This window comes from Idiotropiscis lumnitzeri, chromosome 7, assembly GCF_059441095.1.
Source record: "Idiotropiscis lumnitzeri isolate Australia: NSW breed Sydney's pygmy pipehorse chromosome 7, RoL_Ilum_1.0, whole genome shotgun sequence".
NCBI lineage: Eukaryota > Metazoa > Chordata > Actinopteri > Syngnathiformes > Syngnathidae > Idiotropiscis > Idiotropiscis lumnitzeri.
Genome location: NC_142397.1, coordinates 5718136 through 5740644, shown reverse-complemented (window position 1 = coordinate 5740644; position 22509 = coordinate 5718136). Strand labels below are relative to the sequence as shown.

At 42.8% G+C, this 22509-nt stretch overlaps 1 protein-coding gene across 4 annotated transcripts in view; it reads left to right on the top strand.

The window, feature by feature from the left end:
* LOC148333219 (muscleblind-like protein 1) overlaps positions 1–22509 on the top strand; it is a 65740-nt gene that overhangs the window by 14175 nt on the left and 29056 nt on the right. For all 4 annotated transcript variants that reach the window (XM_088300378.1, XM_088300382.1, XM_088300381.1 and 1 more), the window contains one exon: positions 11532–12310. In XM_088300378.1, coding sequence (XP_088156504.1) covers positions 12137–12310 — 174 coding nt within the window. In that variant the 5' untranslated portion in view covers positions 11532–12136. The remainder of the gene's footprint in view (positions 1–11531; positions 12311–22509) is intronic.

Genomic DNA, 22509 nt, shown 5'->3' with positions numbered 1-22509 from the left:
CACGTCTGCTCAAGGGAGGCAAAAAAGACACGGTGTACGGTATGTCTCTTTATGATAACGGAGGCTCTGCGGGTGAAGAAGCCCGTAAAAATCACCCACGGGATCTTTTTTTTTTTTTTTTTTCCAGACTTTTTCCTCCCTTGACCAACCTCCCACCTATTACGACTGCATCTCCTGCACTTTTTCTCCCCTTTATGTCTGCGTCTGTCTCGGACGCTTGCTCTCATCGCCGGGCACTCTTTACACAGAGACGTATACCCTCCTCCATTGCTATTCCTGCGAGGAGCAGACCAGTCTGGCGTTGGCTTGCTTTATGTCCATGAACTCAGTGACACCCTCGCTGCTGCTGCTGCTGCTGCTGCGGCATTACGCCGCACTAGTGTTACCACATGCTGGTAGTAAAATGCATCCAATGTATGCTTTTTTTGCACAATATGCGGACACTAAAACTTGTATTTTTGGGAACACTTTTTGGCTGTTCAGGGGGGAAGCTGGAGTCTATCCCAGACGGCAGTAGACGGGGTATAGTTGAATGATCACCGTAACATTTTGACAGTTGGAGAATGCCCGGCGCAAAATGTTGTGTTTTAGCGATAGTTCTTGTGTCGTGTTGTGTGTGACGCATTGAAAAGAATTTGCGCACTCTGCATTAATCTCTACTCATAGGGTGTGTTACAATTCATGCATGGCTCTTTTTAAAGTGGAATAATTTGATTATATTCAGTGGGATAACGTTTAATTTCGATTTGGTATGGCTCAGTTTGAGGAAGTATGATGCAATGAGTTTCTTGTCATTTTGCAATATTAATGAACTTGTCAGTGCTGTAAATGAGGCATTTCCTTGAATAAAATAAAATGAAATAAATATCGCAACCATATCATTATCTTCATGTTACAATATTAAGTCATTTACTGCCATTGATAGCTAAAGACGTCAAAAATCAATTTTTTCACTTGGGTGTTCGTGAATGAATTAAAAGCAGCTCATCCCCTGTCAAAAAACATCGCTTTCCACCCGCTTTACCCGTAACGATATTGGCGATATCAGGCTATGAAAATCGCAACTGTACTGTTGTTATCATGTTACGATATTAAAAGCAGCACATCTCTGGCAAAAAACATTGCTTTTTGCCCGCTTAATCTGAAAATAGAATGAACAACATAGACCATCATTCTTTGCGCCACTGAGCCAATAGAAAACATGACAATAAAATGATTGGCCAAGCCTATTTCTTTGTCACCACCGTTTTTCTGTATAAAAACACAATATTCCGTTTTAGTTTTTCAGCATCATGGAATTCTCTATAAGGCTCACCACCCCACAATATCATAATATAATTATGAGACCGTATTTTCCGGATTATAAGACGATACTTTATTCCTAGATTTTGAACCACGCGGCTAATACAACAGCGCGGCTTTTCTGTGGATTTTTCTTTCACCAGTGGGGGCCACTCTATAGTTAAGAAAATACACTTGATAAATCTTGATTTTTTTTTTCTCTTGGGTCTGTTCTGTTTTAATTAGCAAAGTTGTTGCCATGTTAAAAGGCGCTGCGGCTTATAGACTGGTGCAGCTCATAGCCCAGAAAATACGGTAACTATCGTATCGTGAGGTTCATATTGTATCTTGACATATTGTCACTTATCTAGTTGAAAATGAATGGATGGAGATGGAAATACAGGAGACGCTCAATCTCAGTGTTGCTGGCCAACACTGATGCTGGTGTGTTTTCACAGCTTTTCTTATCCGGTGGGAAATCGGCACGGGGGTCAGAGGTGATATATGCTGGGCGATCGCTTTTCAATCACGTACCTGACTCTTTGCACCTTTCCTGATGAACGCATCAACATTGTAACATTGTTGAATGTCCGACCCATTTCAGCAAGTGAGTCATTGTGGCATTTGAGGATTTCTAACCGTAACTTTTACGCCCGATCGGCGCTCTACTTTGCCGTGCCACTGTTTTCTTGCCACCCTAATCTCATCTTGATTAACCTTTCCCGAAACCCACGTTTGTTTCCTGTTGACTCGTGCATTCAATGTGGCGCGGTCTTTTCATTTTTTTTGTGCGTGATTTGAGTCTGTCCTGTGGCCTCCGTTTTTCTTGTTCGTATTTAATACACAGCAGCAATTTAAACGATTGTTGGTTGGTTCGTTTAAGAAATACATTTTAGGTTAGTCTTCCTGACTTTCTGATCATTGAAAATTGTACACAAACTAAAAATAAGTGGTCCGGCATAAATCTGAATATTCTTGCTGATATGTGTTCTACATTCAAACCCATCCCCTGACAACAGATGGCCTTGTTTTCCATTCTCTCTGATACGTATTTGATATTCGATCCAGAGCAATGGAATCCAGCGAGTACAATACTTTTTGGGGGCAAAAACCTCCCTAATGTGTGACTTCCTGTTGCTGCTGGCACTCATTCGACCAGTCGAGTGGGCGAGGCTGGCACGTGACACTTTTTTTTTTCCCCCATTGGGCTTCATGGACCAATCACAAATTCTAGCTAGCAAAAATCCAGTCGCTTTCAAACCCACAACCTAACAACAAATGGCGCCTCTTCCTTCTTCTTTCTTTGTTTTTATTTTCTATTCAATACAGAGCAGGGATTTTTAAGTGTTCTTTTCCTCTCTCAGGGTCTGTTTGACTTCCTGTTGCAGCTGGCAGTCATTTGAACATGGCTTTGTTTTTTGTTTTTTTTCCATTGGTCTGTGGGGTACAATCACAAATTCTGCCTAGTAACAAGTGGCCGGGCAAGCATGTGAGTAGTTTTCCTGGTATGTAGCCTAACTACAGTCATATTTTTCCGAATGTAAACACTACTAGACAGTGACGGTTGACTGGCGGAAACACACACACACACACACACATTGGGTTTGTTGTTGTTTTTTTTTTTCAGAGCGAGTCTTGGCTCTCCAAGAGAGATAGCGTCAATGTTAATCATATGCACACGTATTACTCATGCACCCGAGTCTTGAATATCAATGGCGCGGTTGACCTTCCATTCATCTCTTCACTTGCGTCCTCTCTTTCCACGATGCAGATCTGCTGCTTCATGCTTAGCAGTCCGCACTTGCGTGCGCGCGTGTGTGCCGAATTGAAATCAAGTCCGGCGTTGCCCTGATGGCGCGATGAGCGGAGATGACTTCGTCCGACTTGAGAATGATGAGCGCTCAAAGGCAACACGGGCGAGTCCAATCGCAAGCTCGCAGGGGCGTAGCCGAGCTGTTGCTCGACATGGATTCTCGCAGCGGGCGTCATTTATTCATTAATACGCCGGTCCCCTTTGCGAGGTGTACGATCTCATTAATGTTGCAGGGATGTCCATCACTTTTCTTTTCCTTTTTGACCTCAAGCATTTTTTTCCCTTTTATTGTTCATTTAAAAAAAAGCAGTGGACTTATTGACCCCGGGAGCTTATCTCTTATTTGTTGCTCCAAGTACAGCAAACATGATTACCTGTCGTCGGATTTAATATATACCTAATGATGATTTTTATTAATAACGTTGCTTGTATCAAAGTGTGTGCACTTGAAGAGCTTGACTCACAAATGGGAGCAGGCTGATTTATTTATTTATTAATTTTTTTACAGGTTTGACATTTACCTTCTTCAGTATCGTTAACCCCGACTGATGCAGCCGTTTACAAAACTGCGCAGCTATGCAGACGGAAAATGCGCAGTGGGTAGTATACAATGTTAGTAATGGCATCTGTGTAAAAAAAAAAAGCGGGGAAGAACAGCTGGAAAAGCGATAAGCTCTCATTGGAAATGCTGACAGTGTTGCCACACCTCCATTGAGGGATGCTAAAATGTTAATTGATCTTTTCCGTGGAAATAAGCAATCAGTGCGAAACAAAGTTTGGGGGAATGGGAATGTATTTGGCCTTAATCCATTGCTGTCAATTAAAAATGTGGGCCTGATTGTGAAGCTGGCAAAGCAGAGGTGTTCACAAGTCATCTACAAAATTGTGCGACAAGATGGTTACGTTTAAAACAATTTTTTTCTTGGAAAGAAATGTGATCCATGAGGTTCAGTAATAACAGTAACACAAAGATATTGAAACTGATAAGACAAGTGTTTTTTTTTTTTGTTGTAGTATTTTTTTTTATACGGCATTCGTGCTGGGCAATATGGTTAAAAAGTTTATCATGATGTAAGTGTTTCATATCAGTCCATCGACAAACTTGAATATTCTTCTTTTTTTTCCCTCTTCAATATAAGCACCTAGAGAATAAAGGCGGAATTTAGGTAATTTTATTTTTAATTATTCTTATTTAATATTGAATAAGAGGCCAACACAATGATGAAAAAGACAAATTAGAGAAAGAACAACAATAAAAAAAATTGATGATGATTAAACTAAAATCAATGAAACTGATTAAAAAGTAAAATGAAGTAGAACAACATCCGTCTCCTTTTATTGCCACGCCCCCAAGTGGCCAAAATGTGAATAGCAGAAGAAGCAGCACAACGACCATTGAACTGAAGCAAAAAATGTTTCATTATTTTTGTCGTCTTTAATTATATGATGATTTGTTTTTTTCTTTCTATGATGTTATCGAGAGCTTTAAAGATATAATTAAAAACCATTCGGGAGATTGACTGACATCATTGACATGCTGTTCGGTCGCTCTTTCCTTGTTTCTCACCTCCAAAATGATTACCAGCCGTGTCTGTAATGAGGTTGTCGCAGATATTACATCATATTGATAACGCGGAGGACCTGACACCATTAGCCACGTTGTCCTTGCCACCGATGCTCTTTCTCTTGTTGTAGCGACGCCGGTGACCTTGCAGCACATTTGCGCGCCGCTGCGGCGCCAAGGGTGTTGCGCGAAGCAACCCGGCTTGGGAGGGAGGGGTTTTCGCACTATTAAAGTGGAGACATGATGCTCAGGGTGCAGCCGAGCAGAAGGGTGAGCAGATTTGTGGGGAGAAGGGAGACATATGCGTGACTTGAAATGAGGAAAAAAAAAGGAGAACAGGTGGCGATGCAAAAGACAGATTTGGAATGTAAACGTGCCATCAGAGAGCCAACATAGACCAGAAAGTACATTTTTTGTCATTTAGGTGGTGTCCGTGTGCCATCATCCAATCAGAAGCCGGAAGAAAGTCCATCAATTCATTTTCTAAAGCGCTTCGTCCTCATTCGTGACGCAGGTGAGCTCGAACGCGTGCAGTTGGCTCGCCTCTTAACTGGAACACGCAAGAGGGAGCACACGACTCATATTGAGGCAACCCGCCACTGGGTGCCGTTGGCTCGCTTTGGCTCCTTCCTCTCTTTCACTCCGACACAAGGCCTCAGGTCAGCTGAGCAGCTGCTTCTGGAGGTATTGAAGTCCAAGAAGAGGCTCAGAGGGGACTCGGCTTTTCTGCCACTTGTGTCAAATTTGTAAAAAATGTAAAAAATGTTTGTGTGGCCTGAATGGCGCCTTGTAGGACTGAAATGGTCTCCCGTGTTGTTTCCAAGCGCCCTTCTTTCAGCAACTTGTGGCAAAAACCACATTTAGCCTTCAACCACTCCTCCTCTGGCCTCCTCCCACCTTGTGACATGACGACTGGGCTCCTCCCCCGAGCCCCCACCCCCCCACCCCCATGCCCCCTTCTTCCTTTCCCGCCGGTCCTATCAATGTAAAGGTCAGCTCAGGTCCAACATCCACAACGTTGCCATTTGTAATACCGACGTCTGCTTTTTTTTTTTTTTTGCAGCAGCAGCAGCAGCGTCAGTCAGTAAGCAAGCCTTTAACCGCTCATATTACCAGATGGCCACGCCGCTTCTTTGCTTTGCTTTGCTGATTGTTGAATTGAATTTCCGGACTTAAACCATTTGGTCTTGCTTTGGCAAATTGACGCAAAAATTGTCACAGCCAGCCTGATTTACTTTGTTTTTCTTTTCTTTCCGGTGGTCGCTGGTCACCTCCACATCTCCACATCCAGACACAATATTGCTTTTGATAGTAATAAAAAAACAAATGCAGCAAAGGCAGATTTTTGTTGCCCTTGGCCGACGCCACATAAATAGCAGGCTTTCTTTCTCCTTCGCTTGGTTTTGAAGGTTTATGATCATGAATCAAAAGTAATAACCTTGTCTATATCGAGGCTTATTGGCACCAGCATCCAAATAATCCCGTGGAGCCAAATGAGCAGCACCGTTTTAGCGACGATATTAGCGCCGGATCCGATGGCGTTCTGTAAACAAGGTGCTACATTACTGCGCTTGTTGTTGATAGTGTTGAGAGTCACAGTCAGCGTAATTTATGCTATGATATTAGCGCAACGTTTTGACACTGATTAAAGAGATACAACTCACATACACACTTTTCCCTCCTTTGTGGCATTGTGGTTTAAAAAAAAGCAAGACTATATTCTAGATTTTGAAATGGTCGCCACTTACAACTTTCCGGGGTGTCGATTCCGCATAGCGCTGCCCCCCTCACAAGTGAGTATCCAGTCACAAGTCACGTTTATCCCCTTCAGGAAGGCTCACCGTAACCAACTCGTAATCTCCGCGAAAAAAAGTATGTGCCACTGTATTATGAAATCTGCCTAGCAACACAAGACAGCTGAATTCTGATAGGACAACAAATCTCATATAAATATATAATATATAAATTCAATTATATAATTATTAGAATTATTATCATAAAAAAGATCATGATTTCTTGAGTATGTTAGCAGCAGAGAAGGCCTGGAAGGCTTTGACCGCCCACCACTGGTCAGAGGTTATAGAGTGATATATCACGGTGTTGATATTTTGTCCGAACCCCAATTGAGAATATACTGCAAAAGTTGACGATGTGATATCACAATATCGATATTGCGCCCCACCACTAATCGATACGATATAACATGATATTTTGGTCCACCCCCATGTGTGGATTAAACAATATTTCTGATCCCAAACTGTGAATTAGGGGTCAAAGTGCATTAAGTGGGTGGGTTATATGACTTCTATACCGCTCTCCCTTCGTCAACATCGTCTGGAGTGGATCCAATGCTATAATCATACGGTATCTGTTGCCTCTGGCGATGGGAAATGGCCGCATGCATTATTCAAATGCACTGAGATGCTTATTGATGACGGCCTTTATTTATTTATTTCCTCCTCAACACCGTTCCTCACAGTTTTAGCCTTGTTCCGTCACACTCTCATTTATTCACGCAACGGACCATCGCCGTGGCTCGTTTTGTCACGGCCGTTGACGGGAGTGACGCGGCGGCCTCGGCGGGGTCGCCTCCTTGTCTTATTGCAATTTTGGATGCTTTGCGCTCGCCCTCTATTCATGCGGTCATTGGAGTTTAATGCGAGGGGGTGGCATTCGGTTTGATTTCTCGAGCGCAAACGGCAGCATGGACACCAGAGCTCCATAGGTGAGATGGACTTTCTTCTACTGAGCAATCAAAAAGGCTTGGGAGACTTTGCTCAACCGTTTGGTGTTCAGGCGCAGTGGTTTGCTGCCACACTGCAGCAAAACTTATTACTGTTTGAAATACTTAGTCCATGGCTCTATTTTTTTTTTTTATGTGAATATAATTTTTCCAATATAATAGGTAGCGGTTAGCATATCTGACTCATATCGGAGAGGTTCTGGATTCGAATCTTCCCATGTCAGGCCACGCCGATGAAACATTTTCTAACGATTCTGTATTAACCACAAAAATCTTAAGACACCCACCCCTGTCGAACAGTTTAACATAAGACATTTATATTCTTGTATAATTTTTGTGTCTGAGACAGAACACAGCATTAATACAGTGTTGCAACAGACATTTTCCAAATAACCGCCGGCTATGCAAACCAAACCAGAAACATACTGCCAACTGAACTAGATAATAAGTAAAAAATACAATCAATAAATAAAAAAATCTGAAGAAAAAAAATTATTTATATGAAAACATTCCTCCCTAACTGATAATTGTTATTAAATTTAAATGAGATTGTGTGTTTTGTAGCATGCGCCATGCCGTCACAACAGTGGCTCATTTAAAGTCTGCATTCACCCGCGGGAGCAATTTGGATAAGCGATGGGTTTTCGTCCTTCACTGACATTCTGCCCCCATTAGCGAAACAGCTTTGCTCAGTGCTCACTTCTTCGTTGTGTGTGTCTTTTGGTAGCATTTGAGCAGTCCACATTTAGCAGTCGTCTTGTGGTTTCGCTTCATGTTTAGCGCTGTCACTGGTTTTCGTATTTGAGGTTTTCTTATGCCACTGAGCGGCGAATGTTTGCGAGGATAGCGGATGTGGATTTTATTGTTGGTAAGTGGGACTAAGACCTGCCATGACTGATGATACCAATAGTAATTGCGGTTTTACCGAAAAAAAATTGATTAGAAGTTAAAAATGACTTTAGAAATTATGCTATTAGGCTAACGGTATGTGAATTTGGGGGTCGGTCCAGCCCAACTAAATGTTGTTTGAATTTTAATATTGGTATTTATTATTGGTAACTTCATCTACTTGGAGTTGACACTTGTGAAGTTATTCACTTGCAATATGGATGTGTATTTCATTTGGGTTTTTGTTTTTGATTGCTGCCATAAGACAGGACAAAGTGCGCTTCTCTATACTTAATAGTCTGGTAACGGCCGCCATCTTTCCAGTGCTCCCTCCTTAGGACAGTTCCTGCCAGATGTAGTCGTTTAAACTAAACACACACGCACACACAGACACATACACACGCACACACAGCTCAAAATATCAGCTTTGGCCTCAAAAAGTCATCCACCACCAATGTGACTGGCCCAATCCGGATAAAACCACATTATTATTATTTCTCCTTTTTTTTTTTTTTTTTAACTGTATTCATTTCTTGGCTATTCTTAGTTCACATTTTGTCAAATGTGACATTCTTGTTGTTTCATGCTACAGAGTCACTGAAGCGTTCAGCTTCGAAGTGAACGGGGCTCGCAAGTCAGTGGCTAGCCTGTTAGCAGCTATTGCTAATGGCTAATGTTAGCAACTGTGTTTATATTGTCATCCCACATTCTTTATCCAAATCAGTCCTTTTTTGGGGAATAAGTGTCACACAAAAATCCCCCAAAAAGGTCTTAATGTTTTGAATTCTAGTTTCTCGTGTGACTTTTAAGGCATGTTTTCTCCAATTGTGTCCTGTTTTTTTTTTTTTTGGTGCAACAATTGTTCTACCCTTTAAAACAATGTTACTGTGATGATTTCAATCATACCAGAGCTGCCAGAGAGTAAACCATAACCATGCTGTGCTATTGGCATAATTTCCCCAATAATTCCAATTTTTCAGCAGCACTAAGTTAATTATGATCAAACAAAATACATTCATCCACATGTCACATTCTAAAGTGATGGCTGGCATTATCAAATGAAGTCAACAGAAGTCTGAAATGAATTTTAGATTTCTGTACCGGTCTGTCTCTTTGAAAACAAGCGAACAATAATAAGTATGACATGATGTATTCTTTTTTTTTTTTTCTTTTCTGGAAACTTTCTACACCTAACAATAGCGTATTCACAAACACATCTGCTGTAGTGAGCGGGGGATGAAGAAGTGATGTAACAACATGTGGGCATGAGGGTGCTTTCTGTGCCCAGAGTATTTTTTTATTTTTTTGTGCGCAAGCGAGGAGTTCAAAATGTGTTGGTCAGAGCCGATCTAATGAGGACATGGAAGAGAGTTTCATCTCTTTACTGTATTTTAACTCCCTTTGATAAGTACGCTCACGTAGCCCCCCGTCTCTTTTTTCAGTGGCCGACTGCCAACTCTGATTTACATCCATCTCATTACGGGATTGGGAAGACTGACAACTTGGTTGACAGTTGAGTCAAACAACGTTTATTGCTGTTTTTTCAGAAGGGTAACCGATTGGTTTGCATGTCTGCCGCACAGTTAGATGTGCTAAGGTAAGGGCTAAAAAGTAGACGGTGTATAGAGAAATTTTGAACGCAGCGGCAAAATGGCCGTCTTAAAGTACTATGAGCCCTCCTAATTCAAACATCTCACTGACTAACTGTGTGTGTGTGTGAAAATAACATCAAGACTACTTGCTGCCTTGAGCTAAATGGCATTGGCTTTGCCTGACCTTAGCCTGAAGGCTAGATAGCAGTTAGCATGGCGGGAGTCCAAGTATTTGTACAATTTTCATTTTAAAAAAAGTCACTAAACAATTAATCAATAACCTAAATTGTTGTCAGTTACTTTGGTAATCGATTAGTTGTCGATTAATCGAATAGTTGCTGTACGTCTCACTTCTAATCAACTGGCAGCGAACAGAAAATATTGGCTAGATTTTACTTACAACATGAGTACGGGAATAAAATGTAAAGATTGAAAAATGCCATGAGAATTTTTATTTATTCCACCCCATATATTAAGCCTGGCAAAAGACGTGCTTTTTTTTTTTTTTGCACTAATAATAGGGCATTCTTAAGAAGGTAATCCTGCAAATTTCTCCTGAGAAGAGGCTGCACAACACATATTTATCATCTCATGACGCTCCCATTTCTCGTGTCTTTCTGTATTTTGGCCTCATACTTGGCCTTTTCGCCGTGGGAATCATTGATATGCGTCGTGTCGCTGGTGCGTGTATGGCAGCCAGTACATTTGCATGCCGTCTGAGAAAATCAAATCATCTGCTTCGTTTATGTTCAAATTGGACTTTTAAAATACTTTTGTCCTAATGTCAAGTCCTAGTCAATTTTGAAATTATAATTTGAATAGATGTGTATGTTGTAAGCATTCGGGAAAAAAGGCCAGCGTTAATGCTGCCTTCTTGAAATTTCTAAACGCTGACTTTAAAATATGCATCACAAACACGCGTATGCAGCATTGCACAACAATGGTGGCATCAATTAAAAGATAAAATAGATTTTTGATTTATACCACTCAATTTAGCACTACCTGTTATGCATGAAAATTGCTGCGTAGATGTGTGATATGATACACATGAAGTCATTTAATTCAAGCGAAAGACAACTTTTGTGGTCATCTCATCTATTTATTCTCCGCATAATTGACCACATGATGCGCTTCGAACGTCTAAGGACACGGTTATGGAGGTCATACACCATGTTTTGTTGTTGACGGGTACGCTTTGTGGTTAGCACTTGAGAGAGACCAAAGGGGGTGGTAGCGCCACCTAGGCATGTTCACACAAGTGACTAAGTCCCGCAAAACAAGCTGGGAGCGCATAGGATTGGAACCTTTCTCGGTCTCTTGTTGCCATACGAGGCAAATTCACAGATGAGCTCGAACCGGGCTCGCACTGTAGAGATGGCTGAATTCATTGCACTTCATCCACTTGCTGAAATTAAACACAACTTAAGATACTTATTTTGGCTCTCAATTGCTTCTTCACACAACCGCGCATATCACTCTCCCTCTCTTGCTCCCTGTAGGACCGGAAATCTATTTGAAAACCAAAGAGAATGTGTGAGAAACATGACAAAAAAAAAATTTGCTTTGGAGCGACTGACAGTAAATGGGTGTGAATATCTCCGCCTGTTTGCGTTTGTTGCCCCACTGACACGATTCCCTCCTTCTCCACAGAGAGAAGTGCCTTCTTACTCTCCCGCCTGTGGCTCTTGGACTCCGCTGAACCCTGCCACACTCGTCAGCGCTGCCTCGCAGGGCAGCTGACGCCATCCACCGCACCACTGATTCGCTGAAACTGAGCCCCTCCCTCCCGGCCTCCCGTGCAGATAAAGCCTGATGCTGAGAACGAACAGATCCAATCAGCTGCTGTGAGCGGGAAGAAGCTCATCGCTCTCGTTGTCTTCTCCGCCACACCCTTCTCCTCCCCCATACCCTGCTTCTTCCCATCATGGGCCGACACGATCAATAATGTTTTACCATCCTCTCGTCTGACGGCGAGGCGAGGAGAGAGGCGATATCTGACCGCTAAAGGCTTCCTATTTGAGGCAAGCGGGCCCCGAGGATGGGCTACAGGTGGTAGAACCTCAAGAGGCCTCCCTTGGCTCAAATCCCAACAAAGACCTTTTCGAGCCCACCTTTTCTCATGTCCCCATGTCATTGTCTTATTCATCCTCATTAGCAACACACGGGCGTGCTTCTAATTGCATTTGCTGGATAGACATTATTCTTCATCAGCCCCCCTCGGCTGCTCGCGCAACCGCTGTCGCTCCTGCTGCAAAATGGCGGTGAACGTGACGCCGATCCGGGACACAAAGTGGCTGACTTTGGAGGTGTGTCGCGAGTTCCAGAGGGGGACGTGCTCGAGGCCGGACAATGAGTGCAAGTTCGCCCACCCCGCCAAGAGCTGTCAAGTGGAAAACGGCCGAGTCATCGCCTGTTTTGACTCGCTCAAGGTGAGTGTGACAAACAAGTCATCACTGCGCCATTCATCACTGTCCTCGTTGCTGTTTTGTTTTGTTTTTTTGAATGTTTTTACAGCTTCCAATAGAGACAACAATTGTCTGTGCTTGTTTTATTTGCGTTGCAATCATAGTCGCGCCGACACTTTGTTGATACTTTGGGACGTCATTTAATGGTTTGTCCGAAGTTTGGGCGCGACGTGTCGGTCACGTGACAGTCTCCGCCTCATAATCGAATGAAATCCAACACAAGAGGGTCAATCCACATATCAACGAAAACAGACATCCACCAAATAACACATAGCGATAATCGGCTTGAATTTGAGTCTTTTCAACCCATCGTAAAAAATCAGAAAGTACCGATTCGGGGAATAGTTTGAAACCACGCCGTATCTCATGACCACATAAGCTAACAGTTAGCCTAGCTTCTGTTATTTTCTTCCCGCTTTCTTTGGATTTGTATTTTCTAGCAATTTGGATGCACCTCTCACAAGTCAGTCAAGATAGAACGAATGAATCCACTACACAGCTTAAAAGCAGTCAGAACGCACATGGCAGTTTGTTCCTTCTCACTTGCGGGGTTCCATTCACGTCTGCGCCAAGTCCAAATGTTCAGGAAAACTGTCGACCCAGGAACACTTTGAGTAGTTTTCCAAGGTGGCGCTTAGTGATACAGATGTGGAGTTTCCGTACGAGGATTGGATTACGCGTTATTATCTATGGCTGCCGTCGGTCCCTTTGGCTGCCGTTTCTTCTCATGCTGCAGGCGACTGAAGACTGTCGCCGATGAAATCGAAAGCTTCTCTGAGTCGATCGTGGACGATGTGAGCATGCTTGGTCAGAAAGTTCCGCTCCTGTTTTTCTATTCCGTTACTTTCTGCGAGAGACGCGTAACCGAGGAGCGATGGCCTCGCTCTGCTTCATCAATTTGAAACAAATAAGCACTTTGCAACGTATGTCCTCTCAAACCCACCTCGCCTCTATTCTTAACTGCTACGCACTGAACAAATTTTGCTGCTGACCAAAGCAGTCTCTCGGCGTCATCGTGGCGTCTTACCAACGTTGTGAACAGATTCTTGCATAGAATCAAAGCTGATTTTTTTTCAAGAGTAATTCTGCGACCTGACGTTGTGGTCAGCAAGTGTAAACAAGGGTAGTGTGTTTGTGTGTTCCTATGTAAATGGATATGAAGGCGGTCGTCACATCAACATCTGTGTATGCGATTGAGAGATTCCGTCAATGGCAGACAAGTTAAACAACGGGGTCTCTGGACGGGACTTTGCTTTCTGTCACAGCAGCTGGAAGACTGAGAAGAAGGGAGGAGGATGAGGAGGAGGGCAACGCACACTGTGTCGTTTATGTTCCGTACTATATGTAAGAGTGTGTGCTTCATGTTGAGGTCACACAGCATAGTGGGGTGTTCTCGGAAAGCTCCGCAATTGACTCTATTTTTTGCCCTGGCACTGGGACAACACACTCCCACTGTGCAGCTCCACTTTCTCACTCAGCCGAAGACGAGGGGAAGGAAAATGCAGCAGAAGGCATCGACATGAATGCTCGATGAATGAGGTGGACAGGTTGTGTAAATGAGCCTTCGTGTCAAGACCTTTTTTTTTTCCCTATTGGGAGTCATTGCAGTTTGAATGAAGTCCTCCGAGGGTCGTATTACATTTCCGAAAGCGAATTAGACTGCTAAGTGTTCGCGAATATTCGCAATGTCATATTATATGACTGTTTGTGGGTTGTACGCTCTGAGGGTAGGGCGTTAACTAACAACTCTAAATTGTGAGCGAGAATCCTTGTTTGCATGTCATATGATATGCTGCTTTCACATACAGCCTTGAATTTGGATGAAACTGAATGAGAAAACGGAAAACTAAATTGAAAAAACGCTCCACATAAACACCTACCGTATTTTCAAGACTATAAGGCGCACATCTATACAAGCCGAAGCAACTCTTTTAGGGAAAAAAACGGATAAAATCAAATAAAATCAAATAAAATAAATGAAAAACGATATGCAAATCACACGAGGCTATAAGCCGCAGTTTTTTATGTTGAAAAAAAATTAGTTGTTGACTGCATGTCTAGAATGATTTTGTATCGTGAATGCACCTAAAGGTACATAAACAGATTGTTAAAACAGTGCCATTTAACACGGCAGCAACTTTTGCTAATTAAAACGGAACACACCGAAGAGAAAAAAAAATAAATAAAAAAATCTATAGTTTTATTTCGCGTATTTTCTGAAGTATAGAGCGCCTCTAGTGGTGAAAGAAAAATCCACAGAAAAGATGCACCGTTGTATTAGCCGCATGGTTCAAAATCTAGAAAAAAAGTAGCGGTTTATAGTCTGGAAAATACGATACATTGGAATAAAAAAGTCTACGTCTGGTCTACATTTGCTCCGTCTTGACGTAATTGCGCAGTGACGATGTTGGTTACATTTTCTATCCTACCAGAGAACTTTTTTTTTTAAACACTTTTACCGATTTTTGGGTTAAAATGTGTTCAGGGTGTACCTTGCTTACTGTCTGAAGACAGCTGGAATAGGCTCCAGCACAACCCCCCCCCCCCCAAGAGATCCCCTCCCCCCCATTGTGAGGAGAAGCAGAACAGATAATGGATGGACGGATGGTTAAAATTCACATTTTTTTTTCTTTGTATTAACATTTTAAGCTCTTCATTTGAAACAAGGTTAGAGGTTAAGTGAGGAAGTGGTGCACCCCTCTGGTGACATCATCGCTTTATCCCGCCACGCACACAAGTGCCTCAGCGCTGTGAGGCTCAAGTGGGCACAGCGCATCGGAATTCCACTGTTCTATTTAGCAGTGAGCACCGTGTAATTTGGCTCCTATCTGATTGGCAAGCCACGTAACCGGAGAGCCGAGCTGCAAGTCCGTCAAACCGACCGTAGCTTACCTTGGCTTAAAGCTGAGCCTCTTTCTGCTTCAGCTGGCCTCTGTATTACGATCATTATTATTATAAATGGGGCCTGACTGGTTGCTGGGATGCCTGTGCAGGGTTCGGTAGGTACAGGTAAGACAGGACTGGACAAATGGAGGCTGCCGGAGCCTGTTTAGGTGATGAAAACGGACCCTGCTCTCAGTGCCAGGGCATTCCACTGCATGCCTCCCTGACAGTTTGATATATCTGCTTTATCGGCACATGGACTCATAACACACATCCCGGCATGGAGGGGGCTGCGAGGAAGATGTGCAGTTTTAGACCCAATGTCCTTTTATTTAGAAAGGAGATCTGTCCACACTGATAACAAATGGTGAGCGAGAGCCTATCCCAGTGGAGGGGGGTGTGAGAGGCGGAGTCCACGTCAGTCATTCACACCAATTTCGAAATTTAAAGTACAATTTGTGGAATGTGGGAGGAATCCGGAGTACCTGGAAGGAAAAACCCCACGGAAGCACAGGGAGAAGATGCAACTTACAAAACAGGAAGGGGATAGCAACCAGAATAAAATGCCTTACTTAATGTAACCAAGTCTTGAAAGTTACGTGGAAGTGAAAAGGAGCAAACATTTCATCTTTCATCACGTCCTGTTTTTGTCCAGTGCACTGATTCGCTAGCTAACAGCCAATCACAGTTGATCCTTTGTTCCGACAGCCGGACCTGATTCTACATGTTGAATTGGCCAAGCCCCCCCACCCCATATCACGATTATTTTTATTATATATATATATATATATTTTTTTTTTTGTACTTTAGCCAAACATCAAGGAGTGACGAAGAATAGGCAATGAGTCATTTGGCCCCAAGGGGTACTCCCGTGTCAGCGGGAGAACACGGTTGGTTTTTAAAGGGTGGCCCTGGTGGCTTAGGTCAAATGGGTGCACACTTTTCTCCTTTAACCAGCTAACAACCTTTCAAGGCGTATTTGTCCATGCCAAAGAGAGAAGAACCCTATTAAATTTTAATGAGATCGAGATGGACTCTGTAGCTCAAGTCGTTCGCCCACAGTCAATGGCTTTGCATATGCGCGCTATTAAACATTTGCTTTGATAATTTTATTTGGTGTTACATTGTTGTCCCTTTATTCAGTTGCACTTTAATTTGTCGTCGGGCCCTTTTTGCAGATGACCGCAGTTCCTTTTGGGGTCCATTGAGTTTGCAAAGTAAATGATGTAGATGTCGTTGAAAATACATTTAACACGTCACAGTTTTTTTTTTTTTTTTGCAGATCTCGTCAAGTAAGTTTTGCAGTAAGTGTTTTGTGACGCAGCAATTATAACTAAATTAATGCCACGTGTCTGCTGTGTTATGTAGCGGGTTAATTTGGCGTGAATGCCAGCTCAGCTAACGCAACTCTTATCTAACTCAAAATGCTTTGAGTTAGTTTAAATGATCTATGTGTGAGCAGTGGTGGACCGTCAAGGCCTTCTCTGCTGGCCTAATATAATCAAGATAAAAAAAAAAAAGATCATATTCTTCACATTGATGTCATATTATATAGTATTGTATTTTTAGTGAGAGTTTTCATCCAATAAGAATTCAGCGAGCTCGTGTTGCTAGGCAGATTTCACAATACCAAGAGCACGCACTATTCGTCCGAGGCCTTCAGATAAAATTGTGCGGGCATTTGTTCTGTCAAAGACGATGTAGTTTCACAGTTGATAGACAGTTGCGATAGCCAATCAGATCATGAGTTGGCGACCGTGAGCCTTCTCGCTAGCCTTACGCTGACGGTGATGAACGTGTCTTGTGATTGGATACTCACTTGTGAGGGGGCAGCGCTATGCGAAATCAACACACCCGTAAGTTGTAACTGGCGACCGTTTGAAAATTTCAAATATATTCTTGTTTTTTAAACTACAACGGCAGAAGGAGGGAAAAGTATGGATTTAATTGCAGATGCACTTGCAAGGTCATTTTCAAGACGGACCTTTCAAGAGACGCTAGGTCGTCCAACACTCATGCAGTACTGTGTAAGTGTCTTTCTGTATATTATTCGTCCTGCCGTGGTGTCATAAAAGATGTTATTATGAGGAGAAGTTATTCAAGTTAAACAAAGTACAACGTCACTGAAGGCGTACGTGTGAAATACACGTCCCGCCACTGTGTATGAGTGATTGTCAAAACATCATCTAGCACCATCCAAATCCATTTTTAGGTTATACATTCACTGGCCTAGCTGAACAGGATCCATTCTATTTGATCCTTCAGTTCCTAGCCCACACAAGACATTACGAAAGCAGGCTTTTATTAGCCCGTGGCCTTGAAAAAAAGCAGCGAGCAGACAGCCGCTATCAACGTTGTCTCGCTCGATTCATGGCCGAGCGCCCCTCCCAACCTCCCTTGAAAGTTCTCCTCTAAACGTCTTCTTGTCCTCGGCGAGGCTTGGCCACCGTTTTTACGTCCATCTGCGGATACGCTGCCTCAGCAGGCACACTTATCCATCTTAAAAGACGCCACATCAGCATGGAGACACGGCACAACAACATCAGAGCCAAAATGCGCACAAGGGTGTTCCGAAAGAACTTTGGGATTGTCCCGGGTCACCTTTTTCCAGTCCGGACAACATGTTTGTTGTGACTGCTACTCAAATGTATCACTCAAGTGTTGTATCGAGGCGTTGGAGCGGTGACGTCAGCATATCTGAGAGCTGAGTCGTGATGTCCCGCCGCCGTAGTAGTGGGCAGAATATCCAATCAGTCGGTCTCATTCTTGTCTAAAAATCCTTCTTGACATCTTTAACCTCACCGTCCCAATCATTGTAATTCTGCGGGAGTGTCGCCGATTGAAACAAATCTTTAAATGAGACTGCAGACAAATAAGGCGTAATGGAGCAGAGGCGGCAAAGCAGATGGAGAGGGAGCAACGGAACATGAACACGCCTGAGGACGTCCATCCGTCTGCTAACTCGTTTTTTATTTTTTTTTTTTGGTGCCGCAGCAACTTTGCGCGTCTCTCTGCTCGCATCCGCATCGTCTCGTCTTCCATTTAAATGTCACTGACCCTCTGCTCTTTATTTGATCCTGCGGAATCCGGCCGCGGTGCACTTATCGTTTGCTTTCCGTCCCGCAACACATCAACACACAAACTATAGCAGGTTGACACACGCATTACTTACGCAGAGTGAAAATGCAAGAAAATATAGTTGATGCTTCCAGTTTTTACATTTTCACTTCACTTCATGCTAAATCTGAATTTTTTTTTTTTTTCACGAGCTCTCTTTTGACCGCACGCAAGAATTTGCCATTGTATACGTTTGAACTGGTTTTGCATTTTCAGATTGATGAAAACAAAAAATGAACATGCCCCAAACTGCTGAATAATCGCTCAGGATAAAAAAACTCAGCCGCTCAGGATCACCAATAATATAAAAAAAAAAGAACAAACCTACACAAGGATAACAACTGAGAATAACGAGAACCTGGAACTACTTACGTGGACAAATTAGACACGAGAACTGGAATGTCGCCAAGTACAATGTGGGCTGGCAAACAGCAAAGTGATACAATATTCTCGATCTCCAGCGTTTAAGAACACAACTAATTAAAAAAAAAAAAAAACATTTCTACAAATGAGCTGGACCACAACAGAACGGGAACAAAAAGGCAGACTCAATCACAGGGCCCTTCCCCAAAGTGTTTTGGAAGCATATAATTGGCCAAAATGTCTCGCAATTAAGATTAAGAAGTCGAGTCCAAGCGCTAATGGATTCATTGATTGAAAAAAAAAGAGCTGTGTCCTAAGACCTTTGTCGATAGAAGTGAGCACTGATCTCAGAGTCGGTGTGTACTGCCGCCAAATAACGAGCATGACCTCAAGAGGGAAATGACAAGTCATCCCTGGCACTCTACATTCCGTTCCCGCTAGGGCTGGGCGATATGACCTAAAATCAATATCGCGGTAAATTGGGCAATTTTACCTCGATAACGATAAATGCAGGAAATGCATATTAACTGTTTTTTTTTTTAATTGAACAACTGGCACACATTACTTTCAGTGAAAAATAAAAGTGCAAAAACCATTTGTATAAACGTTCCAAATAGCTTGCTTTGCATGAGTTGAACCATGTCACAAAGAACAGGAGAAAAAGGGTCCCTCTCACAAAATCTTTTTCTGCAAGATGCTGTCATGCCATTTGCAAAGGCCTAGATTTGTGTAAAGGTATCTTGTAAACAATATAAATAATGCCATGTGGAAAGGAGCTAGTCATCTGTAAACAAAATGCTAAATAGAATGAAAAAAATGTCAATGGAATGCCAGTGCCAAATAAACGCGTGTGCTTCATCAGGAAAATGTGCCGTCTCGAGTACTCCGGTGCGCAGTCGCCACTTGTCGTCTATGTACTGCACAGTCAGGCTCAAAAAGGGATCCATGTTGCAACTCGACCACAAGTCGGATGTGGATGCAAAATACTTGACATGTCTCCGCTCCCGTCCCGACGTTGTCCATATAAGGAAGTGCTGTTTGCGGCAAATATTTTGGTACCTCTTGTCGGCTACGTTCATGAGGTGTTTAAATCCTGTGCGCGACACTGTAACTAGAGGAGCTAAATCTTTAGCTATGTGCTAGGCTATCGCGTCCACCTCTGAGACGTTCTTTCGTACGGTGTCGCCTCCGTTATGGGCTGTTGTTACCAACCTTGCTTCTCACTTTGAACTTTTAGCACAAGCTCCAAATCAACAGCATGGTTGTGTTGTGGGTTGTGAAAAAGAAAAGGTTGGACGCGCTGTTTCAGGTGCTATCGATGCACTTTGTAGTTCATGTTCTTTTGCTTAAACGTCGTCTTTATGGAACCCAAAACATTTCCAAACGACAGATGTCCAATTTCTTTTCGGGACAAGCGCGACAGGAACAATTTCAACGAACGTTACTTCGTCTTCAGCCGTGTCAGCCGCTTCTGAATTAGAATCGCCAGCTACGAACGCGTCTTGTTTACATTCTTGTTCAGAAGGGTGGAGTCACGTGACGACATGCGCTGTAGCCGTCTTAAAGGGGCATGAACATCGCTGCAGACAGAAAAGACTTTCTTTTTTTTTTTTTTTTTTTAGACACCGAATTTACCGCCATGGGCAAAATGATGTCGGTCATTGTAATACTTTTCGGTAACGGTAAATTTTCGGTTTATCGCCCAGCCCTAGTTCCCGCCAAGCATTTAATTGGGTTGTCCCCCCCCCCCCCCCCCCCCCCAAAAAAAAACCCCAATATATATATATATATTTTTTTTATTGGTTGTCATGACTACAGCAGCCTGTATCTGATTTAAATGGCACAGGAAAAATATGAATTACGTTCTATGGAGAACTCTGAGATTTGAATTAATTAAAAATAAAAACAAAAACAAAAAACATGCTGCAAGACCTTTTCGTATGAATTTGGACTTTTCAGTCACTATGGAACAGTCCAACAACCAAGAATAAGAATGGCATCAGTTACTAATTTCCTAGTAGCCAGGACTTTGGCGCCACCTTTGGCTAATCGAAAATAGCTGCGCCCCATCATTAAAATTAGTCCAGGACCGCAGTCAACATGAACACTTTAAAACGATGAAAACAAAGTCTCTAAAGAAATCCTATTCACCGGCAGGATGACCGAGTCATGTGACTGTGGCGCAGTTGCTGCCGCTAATCAAATGTACACAAGACGTTTTTGTTTATTTATATTTGCTCAATCTCTCCCCGCCGACAAACAACCTCCGTCGATTGCTCAAACGAATTAGACTTGCGTTTGCGCGCCCGTCACTTGTTGTTTTTAACACGCTGTTATTAACCAGCACGCTCGTGTCGCCATCACTCATGCTCTTTTAATTAGAAAATAATCAGAGTTGGATGAGAGGTTCATTAAATCTCATCTGTGGAGCCGTCAGCCACAAACAACACAGGAGTGGGAGATTTATCAGCCTTATGAAAAGAACTCGCGTACCCTCGATGGAAGTGAGCAGGAAGACGGGGGGAAAAAGAGATTATTAGTGTGTTTATCAGCACTTTGTCTCAGTCCAGTATTGATCCTTTGAGATCGAGATGGACTTGTTTTTTTTTTTGCCTTTTGTTGTCTTGCTTCTTTCTCTGTACAGTGTATTAAGCCTATAAAATGAAATTGTGTTGTCTTTCACAAATTATTACTGTCATTCTCTTTTATTTGATTGATCTGTATTTATGTATTTACGTCATTTCATTCTTGACTCATCAATAATCCAGTACAGTAGGAGGCAAAACGGATTGTTTCCTGCGTACGTTTGTCTCCGCCGCATATGATGCTTGTGCCTTCCTGAACGCTGGCGTGGCTGACGTGCGAAATGACAAACGCAAATATCGGGTTGCGATCGATTCTGAGCAAGTAAGATGAGCCATGTTCCCGTTTGAGCTTGAATGTGATGTCTGTTGAGATTTGCGCCGGCTCGATCATGCCGATGTTATGTTATGAATATCGCGATTCTGTTATGTTGGAAAATGGCAGAACGATAATGTTGTGGTTACCACAGCGCACCCTCATCTTTTTTCCGCCAAATGCAACCAAGACAATTAGCATCTTGACATGCGTCAAGAGTCTGACCTAATGGAGAGAAGCCGGTCACTTTTCAAAATAAAATATTTTTCATTTGTGCAGCCGACCGCGGCCCGGTCCAAAGGGGCCTCAGAATTGAGAAGTTTTGGGTTCCAATGCTTCTTACGTTAATTGAAGACTAAATCGGAGTTTGAAATGTGTGTGTGAATGTTTTTTTTTGGTTTCTATGACTAATGAGGACGAGCAGCCCAGAAAAGGAATAGTGTGTATACGATCCATGCATACAAACAGCTGGTCCTCCGGAATTCCTGGCCACCTAACAAAAGCCATATTATTATTTTTATTTTAATTTTTGTTAAAACTGTGCTCCTTGGTGGAAAACGTGACCATGTTCAACGAGATGTGTCATTTTTTGGGCAACAAAAGAAGTGTTTTGTTTAAGGGGAGGCGTTTACGTCTTCAAGTCGACGCTGCACCCGGCAACTAATTGAGACGTGTCGTCTACTGAGCGGAGGCCTCTCGTTGAGCAAGTACAGTAGTTGCCCCGGGAGAAGCCAATTTGCTGATTGCCCGTGTGATTGAATCATGACGACATGGAGTCTGACAGAGGGCGGCTGGTGTCAATGCGCAGATTATAGACAGAGCGGAAAGAGTGGAAGTGAAGGAGTGATGGACGGCTACACACACATTTAATGGTGTAACACGGACACTGATGGACAGATGGG